Raw genomic sequence first — 23,706 nt, forward strand, 5'->3', positions numbered from 1 at the left:
GAGCTTGTTGCACTCTGTTACCTCTTAAGAATGGTCGTGTATTTATTTTTAACAATGCATTCAGGAGCAGAGATACCTGATTTACACAAGCATGGCTGAATATTGGAAGTACTGTAGCTCTGAGAGCACTATGTCTGACAGGGCATCCTAGTTGATGCAGCTTCTTGTTTAGCGCCCTGATACGCAAGTCAGCTTACTGAGTCTTTATTAGGATAGCTCGACGTTGCAGCACTTTCCACACTGTGGATAAACTAAACTGCAAGGGGACGAAGCTTTACAAGTCATGCCCACAGAAATGTTCGCACATTTAAGTCAATCTTTCAGAGTTACAAAATGATAAACCTGAAGAAAAGGAGGGGATGGGGAAGTGTTCAAGGCTTTCACAGCTTCCTGTCACTGCGTCTTTCCATTATATGTTGTGATACTGTCTTGCATAAACTTGTGGTGTCAGGATACAGCAAGAGGAAGTGAATAGGAGCAAGAAAGTTTACGTAGTGCATCCATGTTTTAAGAGGGCTTCTAGCCAATCAAACAGAAATACCAGGGTAGAAAGACTGGCAGGGACATCTTTTGAGTCTTCCGCAACCCTGTTAGCTAACAGAGGAGACACCTCTGTAATGAGGTGAAAAAATGACAGTTGGTCATCCAGGAAATTTTCTGAAATATTGAAACTTCTGTGCATGGAGAGATCAGGACATGTCAGAAGGCAGTTTTCTCAGACAGATTTTTTGTTGTTTTCCTTTATTCTTTCTCCATCTCTAGGGAGTTTTGGTACACCAGAGTAGATGTTACTACCAGCATTTGAATTTTTATTCCAAATTCCTACATGCTATGGCAAGATGTGCCATGTTCATACTTTGTGTGGAATGATAATTCGACATGGATACCATAATCTTGTGTGTCACTCTAATGACTTCATCAGTCATTGGCCTCAAAACAGCATCCAAATTATTCATCCCCAAATCAGAAAAGGTATACTGAAACATAGGGAATTGAACACAGACCATTTCCAGGATTTGTTATTTTGATGCAAGAGAACACTCTCTGATACAAACAGTATTTTCTGATTGGGATTGCAAATCTGTCAAGTAGTAATACAAAACCAAAACAAAACCACTAAGAAAATATGACAGGCAGCAACATCCAGATTGTGACTGTGCAGCATCTGCTGTCTATGTTTTAGATGGTACAACTTAATGTTTTAACTCTGGCAGCTCGGGCAACCAGGGTATCCAGCTCTGGTGGAGCAGGATAACCAGCAAATAACTCTTGGCACTCCACTAGAAGGGAATATATGAGTTCAGCTGCACTTGAACACCATGATACCTTTGGAAACATGTCAGGTGAATAGCTATTATGAATTTTATTCCAAAATTTGTATCCAACAGTTACGATTTCATCCACACTATGTAGATTTTCAAAGTCATTCTTTTGAGTGAACAAGAATGGTTTCCGTGGGAATGGAAACATATGAACGGAACTTTGCCTATAATAAGGACAGGGAAGAAGCTATTAAAATACACAATTCATTGAGACAACTATGACTGGTAATGCGATCTGAGCTATAAACAAGATAGATTGGAACTTTCCAGCCTTTTGAACAGTATGAATCACATCTCAACACAGAAAACGTAACTCATAGCCACATGCCAGCCTGGAATTTACTTCAGGGAAATACCAAATCCTGGAATTTACTTCAGGGAAAACTAACTTCCGGACAGTATTCTTGCTTCGTGTTCTAATACTAGCCATGGACACACACATTCTTACTGTAGAAAAAAAATGTGGCATCACTTACCATTGCTGTTGTTTTCAAACCAGCAGGGAATTATTTGGGATTTATAAAAAAATATCTGGTAAATTTGTAGACTTATGCACTAGACTTCATTCATAGGAGCAGGAACTTTCATTCTACAGAGATTTGTCAATCAAAAAGAAAGCAGACAGGACTCTGGCATACTCAATATTTGCCTTTCTTACCAAGAAATACGATTTTTAGTGTGGATTGTTCTTTCACCTGTTACCAAATGGCTATATAAATTTGGAAATGCATGTGTGTACCATTCCAGCAAATGTGAAACACATGGTTATTTGATCTTTAACTGGACTCTGAAATTTATGTGTATGCCATGGATGGACAAAATCATTCAGACTTGACCGCTATTTTCTATCCTTTCACAGTCTTAGGTATTTCATCAAGATCATAACTAAGGTGGTGGTCGTTTACCATATTGCTTTAGAAGATTACATGGTCTGAAGAAACAGCCCTGTTGACATGGCTGTTATTTCTGCTTCTGGGTTGCTTCACTTCCTTCCTGCTCTGTAACAGTCACGAGCACCACCTTACAGACAGGCCCAGGCCGAGGCTTCTCATCCCAACGAGCAAAACGAAGAGGGGAAAAAAAGCACCGGGTGGCTCACGGTTTTGCAGGAGGGGAGGGGACGAGAGCAGCAGTAGATGATGGCAGGAGAGAGGCCGTGCACTTTTCGCCTACAGGAATGATTGCCATCTTACACAGCTCGGCTGCTTCGTCAGCGGCGGTGGCAATTCGTCTTTCGCAGGCTGTAGCACAGGTTGGCACGCAGCAAGGCCGGGCTGTTTCGCAGCTGCCACACTTTGCTTATGCACAGAGTGAACCCTGCTGGCAGCATCACATCTGGATAAGCTGCCGTGGGGTCCCGTATGAAGACAGAAATAACACTGTGGTTACTTGTAGCAGAATACAGTGTCCCCTACTCAGAGTGTTGTACTGACTTCCTTGGAAACCCGACACACAAGCTTGCGAGCAGTTCCCTGGTTCCCCTAGGAAAGGCTCCATGGCTTAAAACGCATGTTTCACGTAGGAACTGAAGGAACACGAACTCCAGCGTCACCGCGTCGGACGCTCTGCGAGCACCGGCAACAACTTCACAATCTCTTTTTTTTTTTGACTCGTTTCATAAACTTCTCGCCCTAAAGCCCCACGGCTCCCACCCACAGCGGGGCGCCCCGCACCCTGGCTTGCTCCTACGGCTGCACAGCCCGCCACAGAGCCGCGGCACCGGGGGGCGGCCCAGCAGGGAGGGACACCCCCCCCGCAGCCCGGCCCGCCCGGCGGGAGGAGCCGCCGCCTCCGCCGCCGTGGCCCGTCCCCGGGGCGGTCCCCGCGGCCCAGTTCCTGGTGGATGTCGGGCATGTCGGGGCGGGCGGGCGTCCCGCTGCCGCCGCCGCTCTGCCTCCTCTTCTGCCTGCCCTTCTGCCTGCCGGGGCTGGCGGCGGCGGGGCGGCCGCCCGCCCCGCACCTGGTGCTGGTGCTGGCCGACGACCTGGGCTGGGGGGACGTGGGCTGGCACGGCTCGGCCATCCGCACGCCGCGGCTGGACGCGCTGGGGGCGGGCGGCGTGCGGCTGGAGCGGTACTACACACAGCCGCTCTGCACCCCCTCCCGCAGCCAGCTCCTCAGCGGCCGCTACCAGGTAGGGACCCGCGTCCCGGCGGGCAGCCGGGGAACATCGGTCCCCGAGTTGTTGCCCCAGCGTGGCCACGCCGGCGGGACAGCCACTGGGGTCCCGCCGCCACCCCTCTATCCTTCCACCCCTCCATCCCCCCACCTCCCCATCCTACCACCCCACCATCCCTCCACCCCACCATCCCTCCACCTCTCCACCTCTGCATCCTACCACCCCTCCATCCTTCCACCCCTCCACCCTGCCACCCTCCCACCACTCCATCCCTCCCCCCTCCATCCCCCCACCTCTCCATCCTTCCACCCCTCCATCCTTCCACCACTCCATCCCTCCCCCCTCCATCCTCCCACCTCTCCACCTCTCCATCCTTCCACCCCTCCACCCTGCCACCCTTCCACCACTCCATCCCTCCGCCCTCCATCCCCCCACCTCTCCATCCTTCCACCCCTCCATCCTTCCACCACTCCATCCCTCCCCCCTCCATCCCCCCACCTCTCCACCTCTCCATCCTTCCACCTCTCCATCCTTCCACCCCTCCATCCTTCCACCACTCCATCCCTCCCCCCTCCATCCCCCCACCTCTCCACATCTCCGTCCTACCACCCCTCCATCCTTCCATCCCTCCACCCTGCCACCCGTCCATCCCGCCACCTCTCCCCCCCACCATCCCTCCATCCCACCATCCCACCACCCCTGGTGGAAGCGACCCCCTCCCAGCCCCTTCTGTCACCCTCCCCAGCCTGTCACCAGGTAGCTGGTGGGACGCTTCTCTGCTGCTGCTTCTTAGCAACACTCTGTGTAGTTCGGCCTTGTATCTCACACGAAGATGCGCCCGGGAGAAGGCTACTATACAAAAACCAGTTGCATTTATGCGCAGACAGAATTACTTCACTTGCTTTTGGCAGAGCAGTAAACTAAGCGTGAGCTTCGGGCAAGCTGTTCTGCTTCAGAAAACCTGAGGTGCTCGCTAATCATCAGTTGTATTAACAGGCATGGCAGTGTATCGTGAAAAAATATTCCTTCTGTTACGTACTTCTCAGCTGGACAGGCGCGCAGTTGACATGCAGCCTGTTTTCCAATGCAGCATTTAAATGCATCCTAACCTGTACATTCTTCATACGGTAACATAGGTGTAGACATTTATGCACCCGTTGATGGAGTGCACACAGAGTGGCCCTTACTCAGGGTGACCAGCTGCTCCGTAGTCCTAGTCATGATTTTCCCCATTTTCTTCAGTTGCACAGGTGTAAGAATTGGACTTCATCGTACTGCTGTACTCCCCTCTCCTCCCTTCTTTTTATTGCAACTTTGGCAAAAATGAGGAAGGGGGAAAGAAGAATACAGCACAGACAGAAAGGAGGAGCTCACAAAGGGTTAAGTGTATTTCAGAAACTTTCTCTCTCAAAAAGTCCTGCACATGCATGTTTACCAGAGTTATTTGTCAGAGAAACTGTTCAGAATGAAAATAAATGTCATCCTGTATTAGTAGATGTTTCTTCTTGTCACAGGAAGGTTGTTCTAGGTGATGCTTACTCTTTCCAAGCCACATGTGTTCTGTTTCTAGTAACTCCAAAAGTCAATAATAAAGAATAGCAAGATAATAAAGAATAGGAAGACTTTTTTTTTTATTTACCAACTCTTTACATTGTCTTATGTACATAACATAAAACATTTTTTCATTTTGACTATTTCTATAATACAGTTCATACTCTGAATATGATTATCTAGAGCTGGGTCCAGGTTAACTGGACAGTGCTGCATCTGATCTTTAAAGTGGAAATTGGAAATGCTCGTAGTTCAGTCCTGATTTAAATTCATCATATGTATCTGACTTGATAATTTAATCATCTTCATGTTGACCTTGTTACAAGTGAGTAATGAGTGATATTAGAAAATGGACGTAATTTTTCTATAAAGTTGAGGAGGAAAGTTGTGTGCAGGAAATAATTATGTAGCAAATATGTAGGATTTTGTTTTGTTTTACCTACTGGTGTGATTAATAATTGCTCAGAGTTTTGAAAAAGTAACCGAAATCTGTTCCTATCTGGAGCTGGAATTTTGATAGTCATCTTGCAGTCCATAAAGAAAGAAAAGCAAAGATACTGGTTTATGAAGGTGATAGTATTTTTTTTATTACTATTTTTAATATTTTCCTCTCCTTTTTCTTGCTTTCTAGAGACAGTGGAAGAAACTACGATGCTTTGCTAGCTTGTGTCTTTCACTATATTAGTAATCTTTTTATAATACTGCATTTAAAAAACAATTTTTTTTTCCAACTCCTGTTTCAAAGAAAATTAGTAACTAGTAAGCCCTTTATGAGAGTCTGCTTACCGACTTGCCTGAGATCAGGGTTTGTTTGTTTAAAAGTGAGTTCAAAGTGTTGCTAAAGTGATGCTTTAAAAATTAATTGTGCAGCTTGCTACACCGTATCTCCACTGCTTAGTGGAGATATAAAATCTGATGTCTTATGCTCTAGGGGGTCTTGGAGGTTTTGTGCTTTGACAGAGGCAGATTACTGGAAATATTTAGTAAATAAATAAGATACTCATACTTGCATGTGTATGTTTGCTGGCCTAAGTTTAAGGTAGTGCTTTTTTTTTTTTTCCTGGAGGAGATAGGGAAGTTCAGAAAAGTCAACTCACAGTACACAGGAACTGGAGAGGTTTCCTGCATCAAGCAACATGTACTACTTGGATAATAGTTAATCAGTCATGTCTGTGCAGAGAGATACAAAATTCACCACTTGTCAAGATTGGAAACTTAGGTGGAACTACTAGAGGTCAGATCTACGCAGTGTCCAAAACTTGCGTTATCCCCAGTATCCGCATGCTTTGTTTGTAAAAGTGCTCACATACACTTTAAGCACGTAAATAAATACATAATGTGTGTATATAATGTACAGTTAGAAGAATAATGCAAAAGGCACTCACTTAGCCTTTATCACCATTTCCTCCCGTGACTGTTCCCTGGTATAGGCAAAAGCTTGTCCACTTCACCTGCCATCCACCTTTTTGCCCATCTCCATCCCATTTAAAATCTCTCACTTGGTGTCGAGATGTTATCCCGAGCCTTCACAGGGACCATAACGGTAATTGCTTCCTGTTAGGTTTTTAAATGCAAACGCAAAAGGCCTTGCGTTTGTTTTTTTTACGCACTAGATTTATGCCTGGGAAGATGTTGTAAACCCCTGCAGTGCTATTTCCTTGTCTTCCTCGTACTCCCCCTGCCCTCCCCCTGTGGCCTCCTCATCTTCCTTGGTGCTGCATCCATGAAGGCAGCACACCCTAAAACTAATGCTAGCTTTGTTTCTTTTTGCACCTGCTTATAAAGTAGCCCAGAGGAACGCGTTGCTGTGTTGTAACCCATCTCCCATCCTTCTTTTCTCTGCTAGATCCACACAGGTTTACAACACCAGATAATTTGGCCATGCCAGCCCAGCTGTCTGCCACTGGACGAGAAACTCCTCCCGGAGCTACTCCAAGAGGCGGGATACGTTACTCACATGGTGGGCAAGTGGCATTTAGGGATGTACAGAAAAGAATGCCTTCCAACCCGCAGAGGATTTGATACTTACTTTGGTAATTGTTAGATTTAGTGTGGGCAACAACCGCGGCGTTAAAAATTATGAGAAACTGACCAGTTCTTCTAAGAACAGCAGATTTACTATTAGTGTATATCAACACTTGGGCATGCGTGTTTCCAAAGTATAACTACTTAAAACAAAATAGTGCCTTAAATGCATGCCTAAACCTTACAACTTCTTGAAGAAAATATAATTGTTGAGTGGCTCCAAAGAAAGTATTTCTGTCTTATGATCTGCATTTAATTTGGCTCCATGACAGTTAGAAGATTTAAGGTGTAGTGATTGTTTTGGTTTTGTAGGTGTCTTTAATCTAAGTGTTTTGTGTTAGATTAGACAGTAGACATTGCTTGCTCTGCGAATGATGTTACACTTCGGAAAGCTGATATTTTTAAGAAAGAAGCAGACATCATACCACACTGTGTTCATGCTTTGTGAATAGTGTAGCACTGGTTTTCCAGAGCCTCTGGCAAGGAGGATGGTGTGAGAGCCTCCATAAAACAGTATCCGAAAGGTCTATTGCAGGAACTCACAAGTTATGAAGCCAAATCTTCAGATTAAAAAACATAATGCCAGAATTAGGTTGTCCAAGTGTGACTGTGCTACAAACCAACTTGGAGCTACATATTGTTTATCCTTCCTCTCGCAAAGGCTCGTGTCGACTGGGCTTTTATTAGCTTTGCACAAGTGCCGCAGGTGTTAGGTGAACCAGGCTGCCTGCGATATGTCTCATTCTGCATGGTACTGAATGCAAAGTTGTCCATCACCCCTTGGCTGTTTTCAAGACACTTTAATTAAATGGATGATTTCAAAACAGTTTGTCGTCTTCAAAATAATGTTGCAAGCCGTTGATAGCACTGCTGCCCACTTAAAGAGCGGAGAGAGTAAGATACAGAGAAACTTCCACGTTGCTCTTGTCTAACTTTAGGCACTTAAATGATGAGCCTGACTCTGCTACGTGCCCATTATAGTAGTGATCCAAACTTCAGGTGGGAAGAACTGTTCACTTAGATTGTTTGTACCTTTTGAGTCTTCAGGGAGCTTGGGGCCATGGTTCCACAACTGAATTAAGCTAATATATATGGATTGTAATATAAAGACTCGCTGCTTAAACATACATGCCTCCTCCCATCCCTTTGCAGGTGCTTGGGCTGTTTTTGACAGCATAGATGTAGGTAGGCTGATGCTCCTCAGGATATTTCACCCTGAGTCCGAGTAGGCTCTTAATGCAGGGGCCTTAGTACAGGCTGGCTCTGGGCATGGTCATTGAGTGCCCCACGTGACGTTATTTTTCAGAGAATGTAGCATTTTAATATCCTATAATGTTCATGTAATTTCAGTAGGTGTTAATTGCAATTAAGGGGCATTTGATTCTTTGGCAAACTTGAAGCGGTGTCTCCCCCACTGGGCACTCAAAATGGAAAAATGCAGCTCGCGGCTCTGAGTATGTTGATGTAGGCAGTCTGCCCACAAAATCTCTCCTTATGCCTTGAAACAAAGCCATTTTTTCCTCCTAAAAATGTATTGGAAGTCTGTATTATTTTTAAAACAGAACTTCATTCTTTCTGTACATACTTTTTTGCACAGGTAACTACTTGAAGCTGACGGATAAAAATTCAAGTGAAGTTCCTCTGTTTTGTACTTTTGTCCCTAATTTTAGTTTGGTTTTGCAGAACTTAAGAATACGTTTTTGCAGATTTGTCTTGTTTTTCAGGATATTGGGGTATAAATCTGAAATCTAATTTCCAAAGTAACAATTACTGAGATTCAGAAAATCTCAAAGAGTTTTGTTTCTGGTTAATAAAAAGCGAAAGCATTCAATGCTTGACAAGATAGCCCTTGATAGGAGCAAATCTGTACCTCTAGAATTTTTGCATAGTTTGTTTCTTTTAGGTATCTTTAAATAATAGTGACTTTTTTTCACCAGTTGGTGTCAGCAGTGGATCAGGAGTTGCTTTACAGCTGACATTAAAAGTGCTTCATACTTGGATGTTTTTGAATAAATAAATAAATAAATCCGAACTTTCTGATAGAGAAGTTTTCTGTGAAACTACAAATGTACAAAATCATACCCACTAAAAATCAGAGTAGTACATGGATGGGTCATTGCATTTGCTATCACTGCATTAGTTTAATGCTAGTATATTTGATATCACGTTATGAATATAAAGTCATTGAACTTCTTCCAAAATCTTTTGTGTGTTTCGAAATTACTATTTGCATTAACAATAAAAAGTCCATGAAGTATTAAATGTTGACCTACTTAGACCTGTCAAGGGATGTCACTACAGGTGGTCAAATGTTGGATGAACTCAAAACCACTAAAGTTTTGACATGTATTTTTGACTTGCTTTCTCCCCGATGTATCTCTTTATACGACATTATGTTAGCCAGCTTATTTGACATCTTTTCCTGTTCTAGGCTATCTTCTGGGGAGTGAGGATTATTATTCTCATGACCGTTGCGTCCTCATCAAAGCAAAGAATGTAACACGCTGCGCTCTGGACTTCCGAGATGGAGAAGAAGTTGCAACTGGGTTTAAAAACATGTACTCTACTAATTTATTCACAGAAAGAGCTATCGATCTTATAGCCAATCATAAAACTGAGCAGGTACAGTCAGCAACTGTTTTTGATAACTTTAGCACTAAAGAACGTTTAAAAAAAAGCTAATGAAATTTTAATAGAGAGATCTGCGCTTGAGCTGCAATTCGGGGCTTTTCAGCAGGGCACGTAGAGCTAAATGCGAGAAGTAGCACTGGTAAAACTTGCCTTATCTGCTGTCAGAATCAGCTTTGGCTGCACAGCCCTGGCCTGATACCCTTCTCTGTTTCTTTTTTTAATAGTGTAAGTAACGAATTTATAGAAATGATTTATCATGTAGCTTGCTCTTCTAAAAAGAGAATGGAAAGTTTAATGGGAGAAGTCTCATAGAAAAAACCTGTTAACAACTGTGTTATGAAGATACACCTGATGTTTTTACACAGCTTTGCAACAGTCCTTTGTCAAAGTTTTATTAGTTTATGTTTAGGGATTAGAAGAGAGAAGAGTAGAATAAATCAAAACACAGTCCCTGCAGCTGTTGATGAATGAAGGCTGCTTTTGCTGCAGTAACTTTCGCATTTAGTACTTTCAACTAAAACAAGTATGTTCAACTAATTTCCATTCTATCCCTCCCACCCCAGCCCCTCTTTCTCTACCTCGCTTTTCAGTCTGTCCATGAACCTCTCGAGGTCCCTGACGAATACATGAAACCATATTCCTCCATTAAAGATGTAAAGAGGCGCCATTATGCAGCGATGGTGACTCTTATGGATGAAGCTGTAGGAAATCTTACTGATGCTCTGAAAAGATATGGTCTTTGGGACAACACAGTTCTTGTTTTCTCTACTGGTAAGTTCATTTAAATATCCTTTCAGTAATAACTTTGACACAGTGTCTAAGAAGCTGACTTCAGAGACATCTGGCCCCTCTGTTCTTCCCCCATATATTTTCTAACTACAAAAGAAAGATGAAAGCGAAACAGGACTTTATACCAGAAGCAGTTTCTGTCCTCCCTCTTGCGGCTTTCTGAAGCATGACGAAAACAATTCTGAAGAAGTGTCTGTGCCAATGGGGGATACTCCTATCGGAGTGAAAACGGCATTGTAAAAACCAAGGAGTGCAGTGAAGTTGGAGGCATCTTTCTTGCCCTGTGGTTACCGAGTATCTGTCAGAACTGAATCCTTACTGAGAGCAAATTAATTTGTCCCGAGCCACAGATAGCTGTCTGATCAGTCTGTAAATTGCCACGTGTTGCATGAAGCACGAACGGTCAGACACCAAGCAGTTTGAAGACAAAACTCTTTACTTCCCTTATTTCCATATAACATGTAATTTTTGTCTTGCTTGGAATATTTCACTGGCACCTTACTCCCATGAAGCAAAGATCTGTTAATTAAAAAGCTTAATATGTGATGATATAGTCTAGGCCGCCAAATTACAGGCTGTTTTTGTATGTGCTATGGCACTATCTGGCTTCTAGATTATTAGGATAATGCAAATAATACATTACAAAGCAGTCTCCATTGTTTCTAAATTAGGAATGAAACAGCCTTTTTGACATACAGCTGCTTGGCTGGGTTTCAGGGACATAGTTGTTCTTGTTTGGTTGGGAGTTGGACGTAGCCTTTCAATGTAAGCCTTTCAATGCTTACAGTTGGTCTTTTGCTCAGGCTTTACATTTTAGGGCTGTCAAAATGGCAAATTAATTTTCAATGAACACTTTAAAAAAAATCCAAAACCACCACCAACAAAAAACCCCTCACCAAACTCCCCAAACCCCAAGTTTTTACAAAAGTGCAGTGATGTGTTTGGAGTTTAGCAGCTGCTTCCTGTAGCACTTGGAATCTTGGAATTTCGTTTTGAGTCCAAACCTGTTTGCCTTGTGGTGTTAAATTTGTGTCCAGGTTTCGGCTTTAACAGGATTCGATAACTCTTCTATGCCTGTTTCTGTTTACGATGTTTTCATATTTAGAACTGAAAGTAAGCAAAGCCATATGGAAAATGATACCAATATTTATTCCATATGGAAAAAATCCAGAGCTTGTTGGTGGGGTCCTGGTAGAGTTATTTCAGTAATGTTTGTTCAGTACATTTGTGGAATAAAACTAAAGACATCTGCGTTGGAATTACAGGGTAGGACTGAATTAAAAAGATAAATTTATTTTTTTGTTTATAAAATGTTTTTTTACGAACAGTGACAGTATACCCTGCTTTTAACAGTAGTTATCTTGCAATCAATTACAGGTACATTTCAACAAGAGTCAGTCAGTCAGGAGAATCCAGTGTCTGCCTCATCTAATGGGACTTGTCTTGAGTTAATTGACACGGCCATGAGTGGAATTTAATATGATTGAAATGCAGGGAAATTAGGCCTAGATCAAACAGGTCAGGGGGCAATGATTTGGTTTTTTTTCAGTCTTCTCTCTTCACTTCAAACAACTATTCTTCACAGGCATAAGACATTGCATATATTAAAGATCTAGTTTCCAAAAAAAATAATTGTCAAAAACATTTAAGCATTAAAAAAGGCCAAAAAAGGGGGAAAAAAAGCGTGAAATCCATTCAGCTTTTCTATATTATATTATTTATCACTTTTTTGTATGGTGTGTTTTAAAATTGGCATTAGAAAGTGGTTGAAAAGAAACACGAGAGGGTCTGCAATTGAGCATCTTGTTCAGAGAGTTGTGCTATGTGAGATCTCTCTGCACAGCTTTCAGGTCCTCTGTAAATGGGCGTTTCGGTGTGCACTGGTAGCTATAATATGGGTATATATTTATGGTATGATATTACCTTCAGTTCTTGAGGGCATGCCTGCTCGAGGAAGCTGTGCCCCCTGTCCCGGCCCCAAGTGCTCTCCTGGGACAGCAAGGGAGACACATTCCCTCTCTGATCAGGAATTCTTTCCAAGAAACTTCTTCCCATGTTGTGAGGTTAGGAATCGATTTAAGGATTTAAATGAAAACTGCAAGGGAGAATCTAGGGAAGGATAAAGTGTGTCCATAATTTTAATGAGCAGTACATATGTGTCTCTTCAGCATAGTACTTAAAGATACAGAATCATAAAAGCACTCTGTTTTGTTATAAACCTGTGTGGTTTGATAACTGTAGTGTTGGAAACCTGCAGAGGAAAAAGAAGCGAAGACCGTACTTTATGGCAGATTTTACTAGATTCAATACTATTCCCTGTTTAGTTGCAGCCAAAATTCACACTTGGGTGTTTGCATCTCTCACTGCTTCAAAATTCCCGCCCAAAAAATGATTTACAATTTACAGTAATTTTACATTTGCTATTGTGTGCTATAGCAAGTAGCATCACAGCAAACATACAGTCTTCCGGTTGATTCCTTCACTGTGAAGTGCTGACCCCAAAATTAGAGATCTCTTTTTAGTGAGTGCTCATTGAAATACTCTAGAACATGATATAATCTTTGCTGTCACGGTAGATTTCTTTTTATTAAACTCTTTCGTGTTTCTTCCTATTTGTATATGTTATGGCTCAACCAGGATTGCCTTGAAAACATGCCAGTTGGCAAATGGAAATACTGCACGTTTTAAAAAGGCCTTGTAAAATGTGTAGAAGAGCTCCAGTTCCTCTTTAAAGTGGCCTGATGGAGACGCCGGGCCAAAAATGAAGTAATCTTGTTGTTAGCAAAGTCTGACTCCATCAGTATATTGTGTAAATCAACATGTCTGGTGTCTTTTTGAACAGGTACACAAGCTATTTCTACAGGTAAATAAGAAAAAGAAAAAACCGAGCTAGTTCAATGGTATGTGCTGTTATATTTGTGTATCAAGTAGTAGCTTGCAAAGTTTTGACTGGTGTGATACGGAATAAAATTTGCTTTTATGGAGCACCTTTTATACTACAGATACAAGTAAGTCAGCTCTAATGCCATCAGTGGTGAAAATGAAGCCATTGCCTATTCAAGCAAAACATGTAAAAAAGCTGCAGCACTCTCTTGGGTACCCATGGCCTTCGATCCACTTGAAATAAAAAAGAATGCGATGTAGGGTTTATTTTTCTTTTTAGAAAATATAAGAGACTGTAACTACCAACTTCCCTGAAGAGGGCCTTGATTTAAAATAAAGGTCATAAAAAGCATTCAAGTGGTACAAATTTACCTCAGCACTATTAACACTGGCTTAGAGTCCAAATTTTGCCTCAAATATAGACCTATGATTTTAGGTAATAAGTGGGCATTTGCTGAAAATACCATGTGTTTATAGTTTCTGCAACATATTCTAAGTAATTTTGTTGGAAACTTGCCAACATTAGAGCAAAGGAATCCAACCTCTAATTTCAGTTCAGTATTAAAGCTACTATCCTTTGCTTTATTTAACTTTCAGCGTTTTAATATACGAAATAGTATTGGAGCAAAACTCCTTACTGCTCTTTCTTCCAATATGTCTGTTAATTCTTACATGTGGATTAGCACTGTAGTGTCTGGTAGCTGCCGTAAGAGGGCTTTGAACAGTAAAATATGTGGAACTTTTCAAGCCTTGGTTTATGTTGCTAAGAGGAAACTACATAAATCCTTTCCATAATGGAGCATGTGATAGTGATGACTGTTTTCACTCCAAAAGAGGGGCTTTTTATCATTTTAGAATCATAATTAGTAAAGGCACATATTGTTTTGGACATACTGATGTTTATACAGTCTTTCTCTCACTCAGCTAAATTTTTTTTCCCCCAAAATTTCATAGTACCCTAATAAAGAAGTACCCTAATAAAGATTTCTTCTCAGTTTCTCTCACACTCTCTCTCTCTTTTTTTTTTTTTTTTTTTTGTCATTCCAGCCAGCATATTGTGGCTTTTGTCTAATAAAGTGTTGGGATTTTTCTTGCTTATTTCCAGCTGCTACTTCGGTAGAAACCAGGGATCTGACTTTCACTGGCTCCCTAAGGTCAGTTTTTTAACTTCTCCCTGATGTCTTTGTTCTTGAATGAACTCCTGCGCCTTCTCTTTCGTTGGTAATGGGCTTCCCAGAGACTTTTCATTGCAGATTGTCCAAGCTAAGTGAAGGACAGATTGGTTAGAGCAGTTATTCTCTGGATGTGCTGTCAGACGTGCTGATTTTGAAGGTTGTGTTATCAAATTTTTTGTACTTTTTTTTTGGTAAACCTTCTCAATTACAGATCTGAAGGTCTTGTCAGGAGGTTCTGAGAGGTTCGGTGCATTGCCAGTGAGGAAGATGCCGGGGCATCTACTGCCTGAGCATCTGCTGCTTCCTAAGAGGGAATAAGAACGGGTGCCTTAGCTGCAAGCACTTCAATTGAGATAGTTATTTGAGTCCCTATATTCCCAAATACTACTTTGCTATTTCATATTTATTTAAGCTTGTTCTTATACAGGCAAAAGCTGCGGCTGGTCACTGTACTTGCATTGGTCACAGTTGTTGCATGTCAATGATAAATAGTGAAAGGTGCATGTGGTTGGTGTTTTCTACTCCCCTGTTATTCTTGTTTGAGGTTTTTTCCACATTAAAGTATGGGTGGTAAGAATACATTTTTTAGAACAAAAAGAATATTTTCTCTGCCATACGATGCAGGTAGTAGTAATGAGACACCTAGTCTGATTTGTAAGAGTATATTATCAAAGGCAGAAATGTTATCTTGTGATGGAAATTAATTTCAAAATGAAAACTGAGAAGATGTTGATAGTCAATATAGTAATTATTTTTTTCCCCTGTTTTAAAATCCTGTGTCAACCTAAAATGTTTTGTAGGAAATGTTTATTTATCTTCTCTTCCTTCTAGCATTAACCCCTCCCCATCCACCCTGCTTTTTCCGTGGAAAACCTAACACTCCAAACACAAGTTCCTGAACAGAGGGTGACCTTGTGTCAGAGACCCTCGCTTCGTTTTTCCCTTTGTGTTTAAAAATTCCAGCAGAAGTGGAATCCTGAATTTTTCTTCCTGCTTTTAGCAAATGCCAGTGAGTGAAGTGAAGTTCACTTGTAAATGGAACTCAGAAGTGAATTTTGCCCACAGTCGCAAACTGGCTGTTTTTGTGTAAAGCTTTGACTTAAGCCTGCTAATAGTTACCCTAGCAAATTTTTTCTCAGACTGAGATGAATGATGAAAACAACTCATTTTACGTGTTAACAACATTTAATAGTTTCCCATAGCTCTTAAAAGGTTGTCTTAAACTATGATTACTATTAAACTATACTAGCTTGTTCTCCATAATAGTGTTTAAGAAGCCATTATTCTTTGTGTCAGAATCTTCTACCCCCAAATCAGCAGTCAGGTTCAGTGCTCTGTCATTGGGACAAGTCCAGAGTTTTCTCAACTGTGTCTCATTTAACTTGCTTACTGCAGATGTCAGAACAGTTTGTCAGGTTATTCCCATTGTTTTTAGGTTAACCCTCTGTGTTTCTCTAGTGATGGTGAATGCTAGCGTAGACCTGACGCAGCAGAGTCTGTAACAACTGAGACCTGTTTAATTACTGAGACTGCGTACAATCAAAGCAGTCGCCTGAAACTGTCTGCACTAGGATTGCTCCTATCATGAAAGCTGTACTGGGAGTTTAAAAAAAAAAAAAAAGTACTCAATAGGGTGAAAAAGGACATTGTTCACGCAGCTTTTGTAGGGCTAAATTTGTAACTGTTGGAATCTCGTGTACATCAAATGCATTTTTTTTCCATGAGATCAATTTTCCCTTTTTTTTTTTCTTTTTCCACTCTAGAAAAGTCAGGAGAATAAAGAGACAGTTCTGGTGAGTTACAGAAAAACCACAGAGGTTGATTTATCTGAGCACAACTCAGTAAAAGTTGCTCTGTAAATGCTCAGTAAAGTTGCTCAGCAAATGGTGCTCTGGTGGAGGTATTATGTTCCCTTGATGGAAAATAAAAGCCCTATGGGTGTATTTAAAGCGTAACAAAAATTACATTAGCAGAATTTTATAGTAGAAGATGTAGTTTTCTGTTTCTATTGTTCCTCTAATGGAAAGGCTTTCAGTAGTTCTTCCATCACGCACACAAAAAATCTGTATTAAGTGCTGAAAATATAATAATGTGTCAGCACTCTTAAAGACGCTTATTTGAGTGGCTTTTCTGATGCTTATATTGAACCATCAAGGTTACTCTTTCCTCTCAGACTATACAGCATCAGACTGAAGTATACAACAGATGCTTTTTCATCAGCTGATCTTAAACAAATGATTTTGGTTTGTTTCGTTGGAAATATATGTTTCGTGTTAGCCGTCAGAGGGAGCGTGCTTGCATTTCTGTCACACTTGCAGCACCATTGAAAAACACAGCAACAACTGTAATATGCAATATGGGGAAGCAAGGAAGAATTTGAGTTCAAATTAAGGGCAAAGTTATTCTCTAATTCACGCTGTGAGTCTGCTATCCGCAGTGTAGATCTCTGCTGTGTGTTCGGTACTCTTTTTTTTTTTTTTTTTTTTTAATGAAACCTCAATGGGAGTTCCGCACTTGGAACACGTACAGAATAAGCATTATTCATGCTGTGAAGATCAGAGGGGAGAAATTTTCCTCAAATGTGATCCTTTACTGCTATTATCGACAGCGCTCTCTGTTTAACTGTGAGTCACAACCATGAGCTTAAATCACACAAAGGAAGGGCTCTGAAGTCCTGTTCTGTGACCTAGACTTTTAGCAAGAATGCTGGAGGTCAAAAATGAGATGCATTTACAGAGCTGTGCATTGAAGCTGTCTGGTGCTCGCTCGTATTGTGTCTGGCACTAGTGAGTGCTATTTAATTCCCTTTCATATACACGAAATTCACACAGAAAATTAAAAAGGGTTTAAAAAAAAAAAAAGTGCAACAGCTAACTGCCTGCTTGTTTTGTTGATATTGGCAACTGATTGTAGTGTTACGTCCAAACTTCTGTGTATGAGAATTATGCGTATAGACTTATCTCCTGCTTATATCCATCACTTCATTTTTAAATAAGTGCATATTAAGTGGTACGTAGTGGTATCATGACCGCAAACAACTGTGGGGGTTCTGAACTATCGTATCAGCATTGCTTGTAGTTCCCCTTCTTTGCTGTTTATTACTATAAACTATTGACTGCCTCCATAATTTTAATAGTATTTAAAACAAAATCATACAAAGCCCAGTTTTGCATTACAGAAAAGAGATGTCATCTCTTCATGTAAACAAAACTGCTGGGGTTTGGCTTTTCTGTAGCCTCCCCATCAGAAATCGGCAACAGCAAGAAAGGTATAGGGATATGGGGTTTGTCCTGTCTTCTGTCTTTTTTTATTTTTGTTTGAGGTTGTTTGCATGTTGCTCCTTTTATTTATTTTTAGTTGCAAACTTAGAAATCTGCTTTGTAGAAATGTCGTAGGTGGTGTGAGATGCTTCATTGACGTGGTCTGTTTTCAACAATACGGAGACACTAACACTGTTAAATTGGCTTCTAAAACTCTGTAAGTTACACATGAAATAATTTCACAGTTAACTTTTAATATACTTTCCAGTTCTCCTCCAGTTGGATGGACCCTCACACTGACCTCCATATGGTTCTGATTAAGTATAAGAGCATGATTGCTCATAAAGCCCCAGCCCTTCAAAGGAGCACTAGATATATAACGTCACAAACGTTTACAGAATTAAACTGTGGATGAATTGGTTATGCCATCTTATTTCTGCCATCTCTTTCTATACTCTTTACACCCATTATTGTTTAGTTGTTGTGGACTGAAGGAACCTATACGGTCACTAGTATTCAAGGTTGTATGACATTTGATTTTTAAAATGCAGTATTACAATATCAGAGAGAAGAATAAAAAACTCAGTACTGGAAAACAAAGTCAGAGTTACACAAAGGCGAGAAAGAAGCAACATCTTCCAGCATCCAGTTTAGTGGTTCATACTGTTTTAGATCAGTGTGACAAATGTGGTTGAAAATCTGTCCTCAATCTGTTGTCCCTTCTAATTCATCCTCTGTGACGGCAATCGAGCTGCCTGGCTGACAGCGGCACAGTGGTAGGGTCACTTTGGATGCTGCGAGATTCAGGATTAGACGCGTGCTTCTGTTGTTGCTGATTATAACTCATTGTAAAATCTCCTAGTGCAGTAGCACAACAAGAAAAAGGGGGGAAAGACACAAAATTATGCGAGTTTGAGTTCCTTTATAAGCTTTCATCATTCCGAGGTCAGGTGTGCACAGTGGAAATGTATCAGAAATTGGAGAAGAGGGAAAAAATTTGCTCCGTTCATATTTTACTAGGATCCAGCGGGTATAGATTTCTGTCTGTTTACCTGATCTCCCATCTTAGGTATCCAAATGATTAAATGTCTTCCAATTTCTGTGGGAGACTGTCTTCTAATAGAACACCGAAAGTAATTTCAAAAAAGCTTAGTAAAATTTTGAGTAAATAAGCTTACTCTGGTTTTCCTCACAACTCTTCCTTGCATGACATCTAGTATGTGCTGTATGTTGTCCTGTATGTTGTTTTAGACTACCACCAAGAATTTACACATATATGGGCTACTATTAAATTACCAAGTTCTATTACAGGTGCTAAATATTAAGATATAGCCAAATATTTGCCATTTACTGAACAACTAGTTTCTTAACTAATAATAACAAAGGAGATAGCTGCAATGTCTCTTTTGTATATTGCCATCATTCTTTTAGAAACAGAATTTCTTCTACAGCCAACTTTTGAAATTTGAATAGGCAAGAAAAAGAGGAATACAGCTTTTATTATCTCTAGAAATGACTCAGTGGAGTGGATATATACTAAATCTGCCCAAAAGCTTCAATATTTTTTAATATCTGCTATTATGTTTTCTTAGAATAGCTTGATTTTACAGAATCATAGTATGGATTGGGTTGGAAGGGGCCTTTAAAGGTCATCTACTCCAACCTCCCCTGCAATGAGCAGGGACATCTTCAACTAAGATCAGGTTGCTCAGAGCCCCGTCCAACCTGAGCTTGAATGTTTCCAGGGATGGGGCACCTACCACCTCTGTGGGAAACCTGTGCCAGTGTCTCAGCACCTTCATCATAAAAAATTTCTTCCTTGTATCTAGTCTAAATCTACCCTCCTTTACTTTAAAACCATTACCCCTTGTCCTTGTTGCTACAGGCCCCAGTAAAACTTTGTCCCCATCTTTCTTATAAGCCCCCTTTAAGTACTAAAAGGCCACAATAAGATCTCCCTGGAGCCTTCTCTTCTCCAGGCTGAACAACCCCAACTCTCTCAGCCTGCCCTCACAGGAGAGATGCTCCAGCCCCCTGATATCTTTGTGGCCTTCTTCTGGACCCACTCCAGCAGGTCCGTGTCTGTCTTGTACTGGGGACTGCAGAGGTGGATGCAAGACTCCAGGTGGGGCCTCACCAGAGCGGACTAGAGGGGCAGAATCACATCCCTCCACCTGCTGGCCACGCTTCTTTTGATGCAGCCCAGGATACGGTTGGCTTTCCAGGCTGTGAACACGCATTGCTGGATCATGTCCAGTTTTTTCATCCACCAGTACACCCAAGTCTTTCTCAGCAGGGCTGCTCTCAATCCCTTCATCCTCCACATTGATACTGGGGGTTGGCATGATTCAAGTGCAGGACCCTGCACTTGGCCTTGCTGAACTGCATGACATTTACTTGTCGAGCTTGTCCAGGTCCCTCTGGATGGCATTCCATCCCTCAGGTGTGTCAGCTGCACCACTCAGCTTAGTGTCATCTGCAACTTGCTCAGGGTGCAGTCAATACCACTGTCTACATCACTGATGAAGATATTAAACAGCACTGGTCCCAGTACAGACCCCTGAGTGACACCAGTTGTCACTGATCTCCATCTGGACATTGAGCCATTAACCATTACTCTCTGGACATGACCATCCAGCCAATTCATTATACCAAATAGGCCACCTATCAAATGCATATCTCTCCAATTTAGAGAGCAGGGTGTTGTAGGGGGCCATGTCAAAGGCCTCATAGAAGTCCAGATAGACAACATCCATAGATCTTTACTCGTCCACTGATGTAGTCACTCCATCATAGAAGGCTACTAGGTTGGTCAGCAGGACTTGCCTTTGGTGAAGCCATGCTGTCTGCCTCGAATCACCTCCCTGTCCGTCATGTGCCTTAGCATAGCTTCTGGAGGATCTGTTCCATGATCTTCCCAGGCAGAGTGGTGAGGCTGAGAGGTCGGTATTTCCTAAGGTCCTCCTTTCTACCCTTTTTAAAATGGGTGCAATGTTTCCCTTTTTCCAGTCACCGGGAACTTCACCTGACTGCCGTGACTTTTCAAATATCATGGAGAGTGGCTTGACAACTCTATCAGCCAGTTCCCTCAGGACTCTGGGATGCATCTTGTCAGGTCCCATAGATTTCTGTATGTTCAGGTTCCTCAGCTGGTCATGAACCTGATCTTCTCCTACAGTGGGAGAGAGTTTGCTCCCCCAGTCCCTGACTTGTGGTCCATCCACTCGAGAGGTGTGGGGAGAGAGGTTGCCAGTGAAGACACAGGTAAAAAAGTTGTTGGATACATCAGCCCTCTCATCCATTGTTTCCAGTTTGCCAGTCTTACTCATCAGGGAGACATACTTTCTTTGACCTTCTTTTTCTGGTTGACATACCTGTAGAAGCCCTTACTATTCTTTGCATCCCTTGCCAAGTTCAGCTCCTGCTGTGCCTTGGCCTTCCTGACCCCATGCCTACACAACCGCGCAGCATCCCTATCCCTATACTCTTCCCAGGACACCTGTCCCTGCTTCCGGTGCCTGTGCATTTCCTTCTTGCCCTGTAGTTTGACCAGCAGGTCTTGACTCAGACATGCCAGTCTCTTGCCCTCCTCTCCTGATTTCTTACACCTGGGTATTGAGAGCTCTTGTGCTCTATGGAAAGCATCCTTAAAGATGTTTTCTGTTCTGTTCTGCTCTGTTCTGCTCCCTTGTCCCTGAGGGCAGTTTCCCAGGGGGCCGTATTGACTAACTCCTTGAAGAGCTGAATTTTGCTTTCCTAAAATTCAGGGTCCTGACTTTAGTGTTTCGCCCGTCCCGTGTCCCTTAGGACTGCAAACTTCACCAGTGCATTATATTATAGAAGATTATACAAAAACACTGGTGGAAACCCTTAACTTTTTATAATTTCATATTTCAGTATTTCTTTAAATAGTTGTTTAGTAGAACAAATGCAAATAGAATGAAACTTTAAGTTTTATATACATGAATTTTTAGATTTCCTTTGTAACTGATTAATGTTGTTTGGAACAACACAAAACTGTCTCACACAAAGCTTTCATATTTATTTAGAAATATTGCTTCTCCAAGAGACTTACTTTGTCAATCATGGACAGCCCTTGTTTCTATGAATCAATATAGAAACATAGGGAAAATCTGTCATTGATTGACTTTGGAAAGAAATGCGCAATATTGTCTGGTCTGCATTAAGAATTTGGATCTGCAGGTATTGGAAGCTGCAGATACTGTAAGATGGCCTTAGTCAAGTAAGTAGTATCTGAAAGAGATTACTTGAATCCCTGTTGAGATGTTCTGGATCTGTTTTCCTTCTATGATTTTTCATTTTTTTCATACTAATATGTTCATATAAACTATGGTTTGATTAGTACATCTGTTTCATTTATTTATGAATATTCCAGAATTAAAGTATGCTCCAAATAAACATGTGACTGAAGGCTAAACTCTACAGAAGAAGCAGAGGCCTTCCAAATAAAGCTCCGCACAACTGTCCTCTGTATTCTTTTCTCTCTTTCATTTTACATTATTCCATGTTATTCTTATGCATCGAATATAATCTATATTTGTGGAGGATTTCACTATAGCATGTGTTAAAGAAGTAAGATTTCCCCTCTCTGCCTTAATTCATAGGAGAGGAAAACCAGCAGAATTTACATGAGTGTCAGAATATAGATGTGCTGAATGCCAAGGAAGCCATACATTTTACAGATTTTTGAGTTAAAAAAAAAAACAACCCAAAGAAACACTGAAATCCATAAATGCATGTTAGTTACTCCAGATGACAATTAATTTATAGTAAGATACTGCATCGGTTAAAAATTGGTTGACTTTAAAAGTGGAAGGAAAGTTTTGTATTGTAATTTTGTGCTTCTGCCTATAGATTTTACTGATCATCTGCTTCTCTTAAGATTTATATGGCATTTAAGCTTAGATAGGCCTAGTGTTGCCCATCTCCTGTGCATGCAGAAAAAAACCACGGATTTCTTTGATGAAACAGGGCTGGGAACTATAATGGAAGGTTTTAATATTGGAAAAAAAGAATCTGTACAATAGCTAAGACTAGGAGATGGGAAGTGTCCATCTTCAGAGCTACTAAAGTTGAGCAGCGTGAGTTTGGAAGTGTACATTAGTTGTGGATGTTAAGATTTGGCCATGGGTCAGTGTAAATGTCTGATGTGACGCTGGCTTGGAGAATTCTTACTGCAGCATGCATTGCAGGTTTTTTAGCTGTTAGTACTAATGCTGGAACGAATAAGCTGATTTCCCCTCCTTTTGTAAGGATCCATATTTATATTTTTGAATTCCTTACTGATCAGTCTTAATCTTTCCTCTGCTTTCTCTATATGTTCCTACTAATTACTTTTATGCCTTTTGCAAATCTCTGCCTCTCTGGATACCTTCATGTGCCTGCTATGACTGGAGTATCTGTCTCTTAGTATACAGCATCTACCTTTACATTTCTCTTTAAGCAGGAAGAAATACCCCCACTTTTTATCTGAACTTTGAGCACTGCTGCTGTGTGGAATGCTGCCTGTGCCTGCTCTTAGGTTTGACCTCTAATTGCATTTTCTCAAGTTAAAATATAGCCAGAGCTTTGTGTACATTGAAGTGAGCTGACCCTGAATTCTGTATTAAGATTCCAGAGTTGCTTGAACTTGGTTGGGAAGAACCAGAAATCTCCAGCAGTAATTTCACTGGTATTTTAGAGTAAATGGCTTTAACCAACTACATATAAAACCAAATAATGCAGCAACTGGAGTGCGTGTTTTTCGTTATTCTTGTATTATATATGATCTAGATGTTTAGGCTATGCAAAAGATTATTACTGGTCACGGCAGAGAGCTGCATGTATTGGAGCACTGCGCTGCTGCTGATACCTTGCAAGAAGATACTTTATCAAATCAACAATGAAATAGTTAGGGTATGTTGATGTCTGATAATTTAATGACAGTTTTA

General features: G+C 41.2%; 1 protein-coding gene across 1 annotated transcript in view; it reads left to right on the plus strand.

The window, feature by feature from the left end:
* Positions 1 to 3,140: 3,140 nt before the first annotated feature.
* Positions 3,141 to 23,706, plus strand: part of ARSB (arylsulfatase B) — a 66,447-nt gene continuing 45,881 nt past the window's right edge. Inside the window, exons 1-4 of the mRNA XM_074570628.1 lie at positions 3,141 to 3,456; positions 6,839 to 7,025; positions 9,449 to 9,639; positions 10,212 to 10,419. Coding sequence (XP_074426729.1) covers positions 3,166 to 3,456; positions 6,839 to 7,025; positions 9,449 to 9,639; positions 10,212 to 10,419 — 877 coding nt within the window. The 5' untranslated portion in view covers positions 3,141 to 3,165. The remainder of the gene's footprint in view (positions 3,457 to 6,838; positions 7,026 to 9,448; positions 9,640 to 10,211; positions 10,420 to 23,706) is intronic.

The sequence above is a fragment of the Larus michahellis genome, chromosome Z (assembly GCF_964199755.1).
Source record: "Larus michahellis chromosome Z, bLarMic1.1, whole genome shotgun sequence".
In the NCBI taxonomy this organism is placed as follows: Eukaryota; Metazoa; Chordata; class Aves; order Charadriiformes; family Laridae; genus Larus; species Larus michahellis.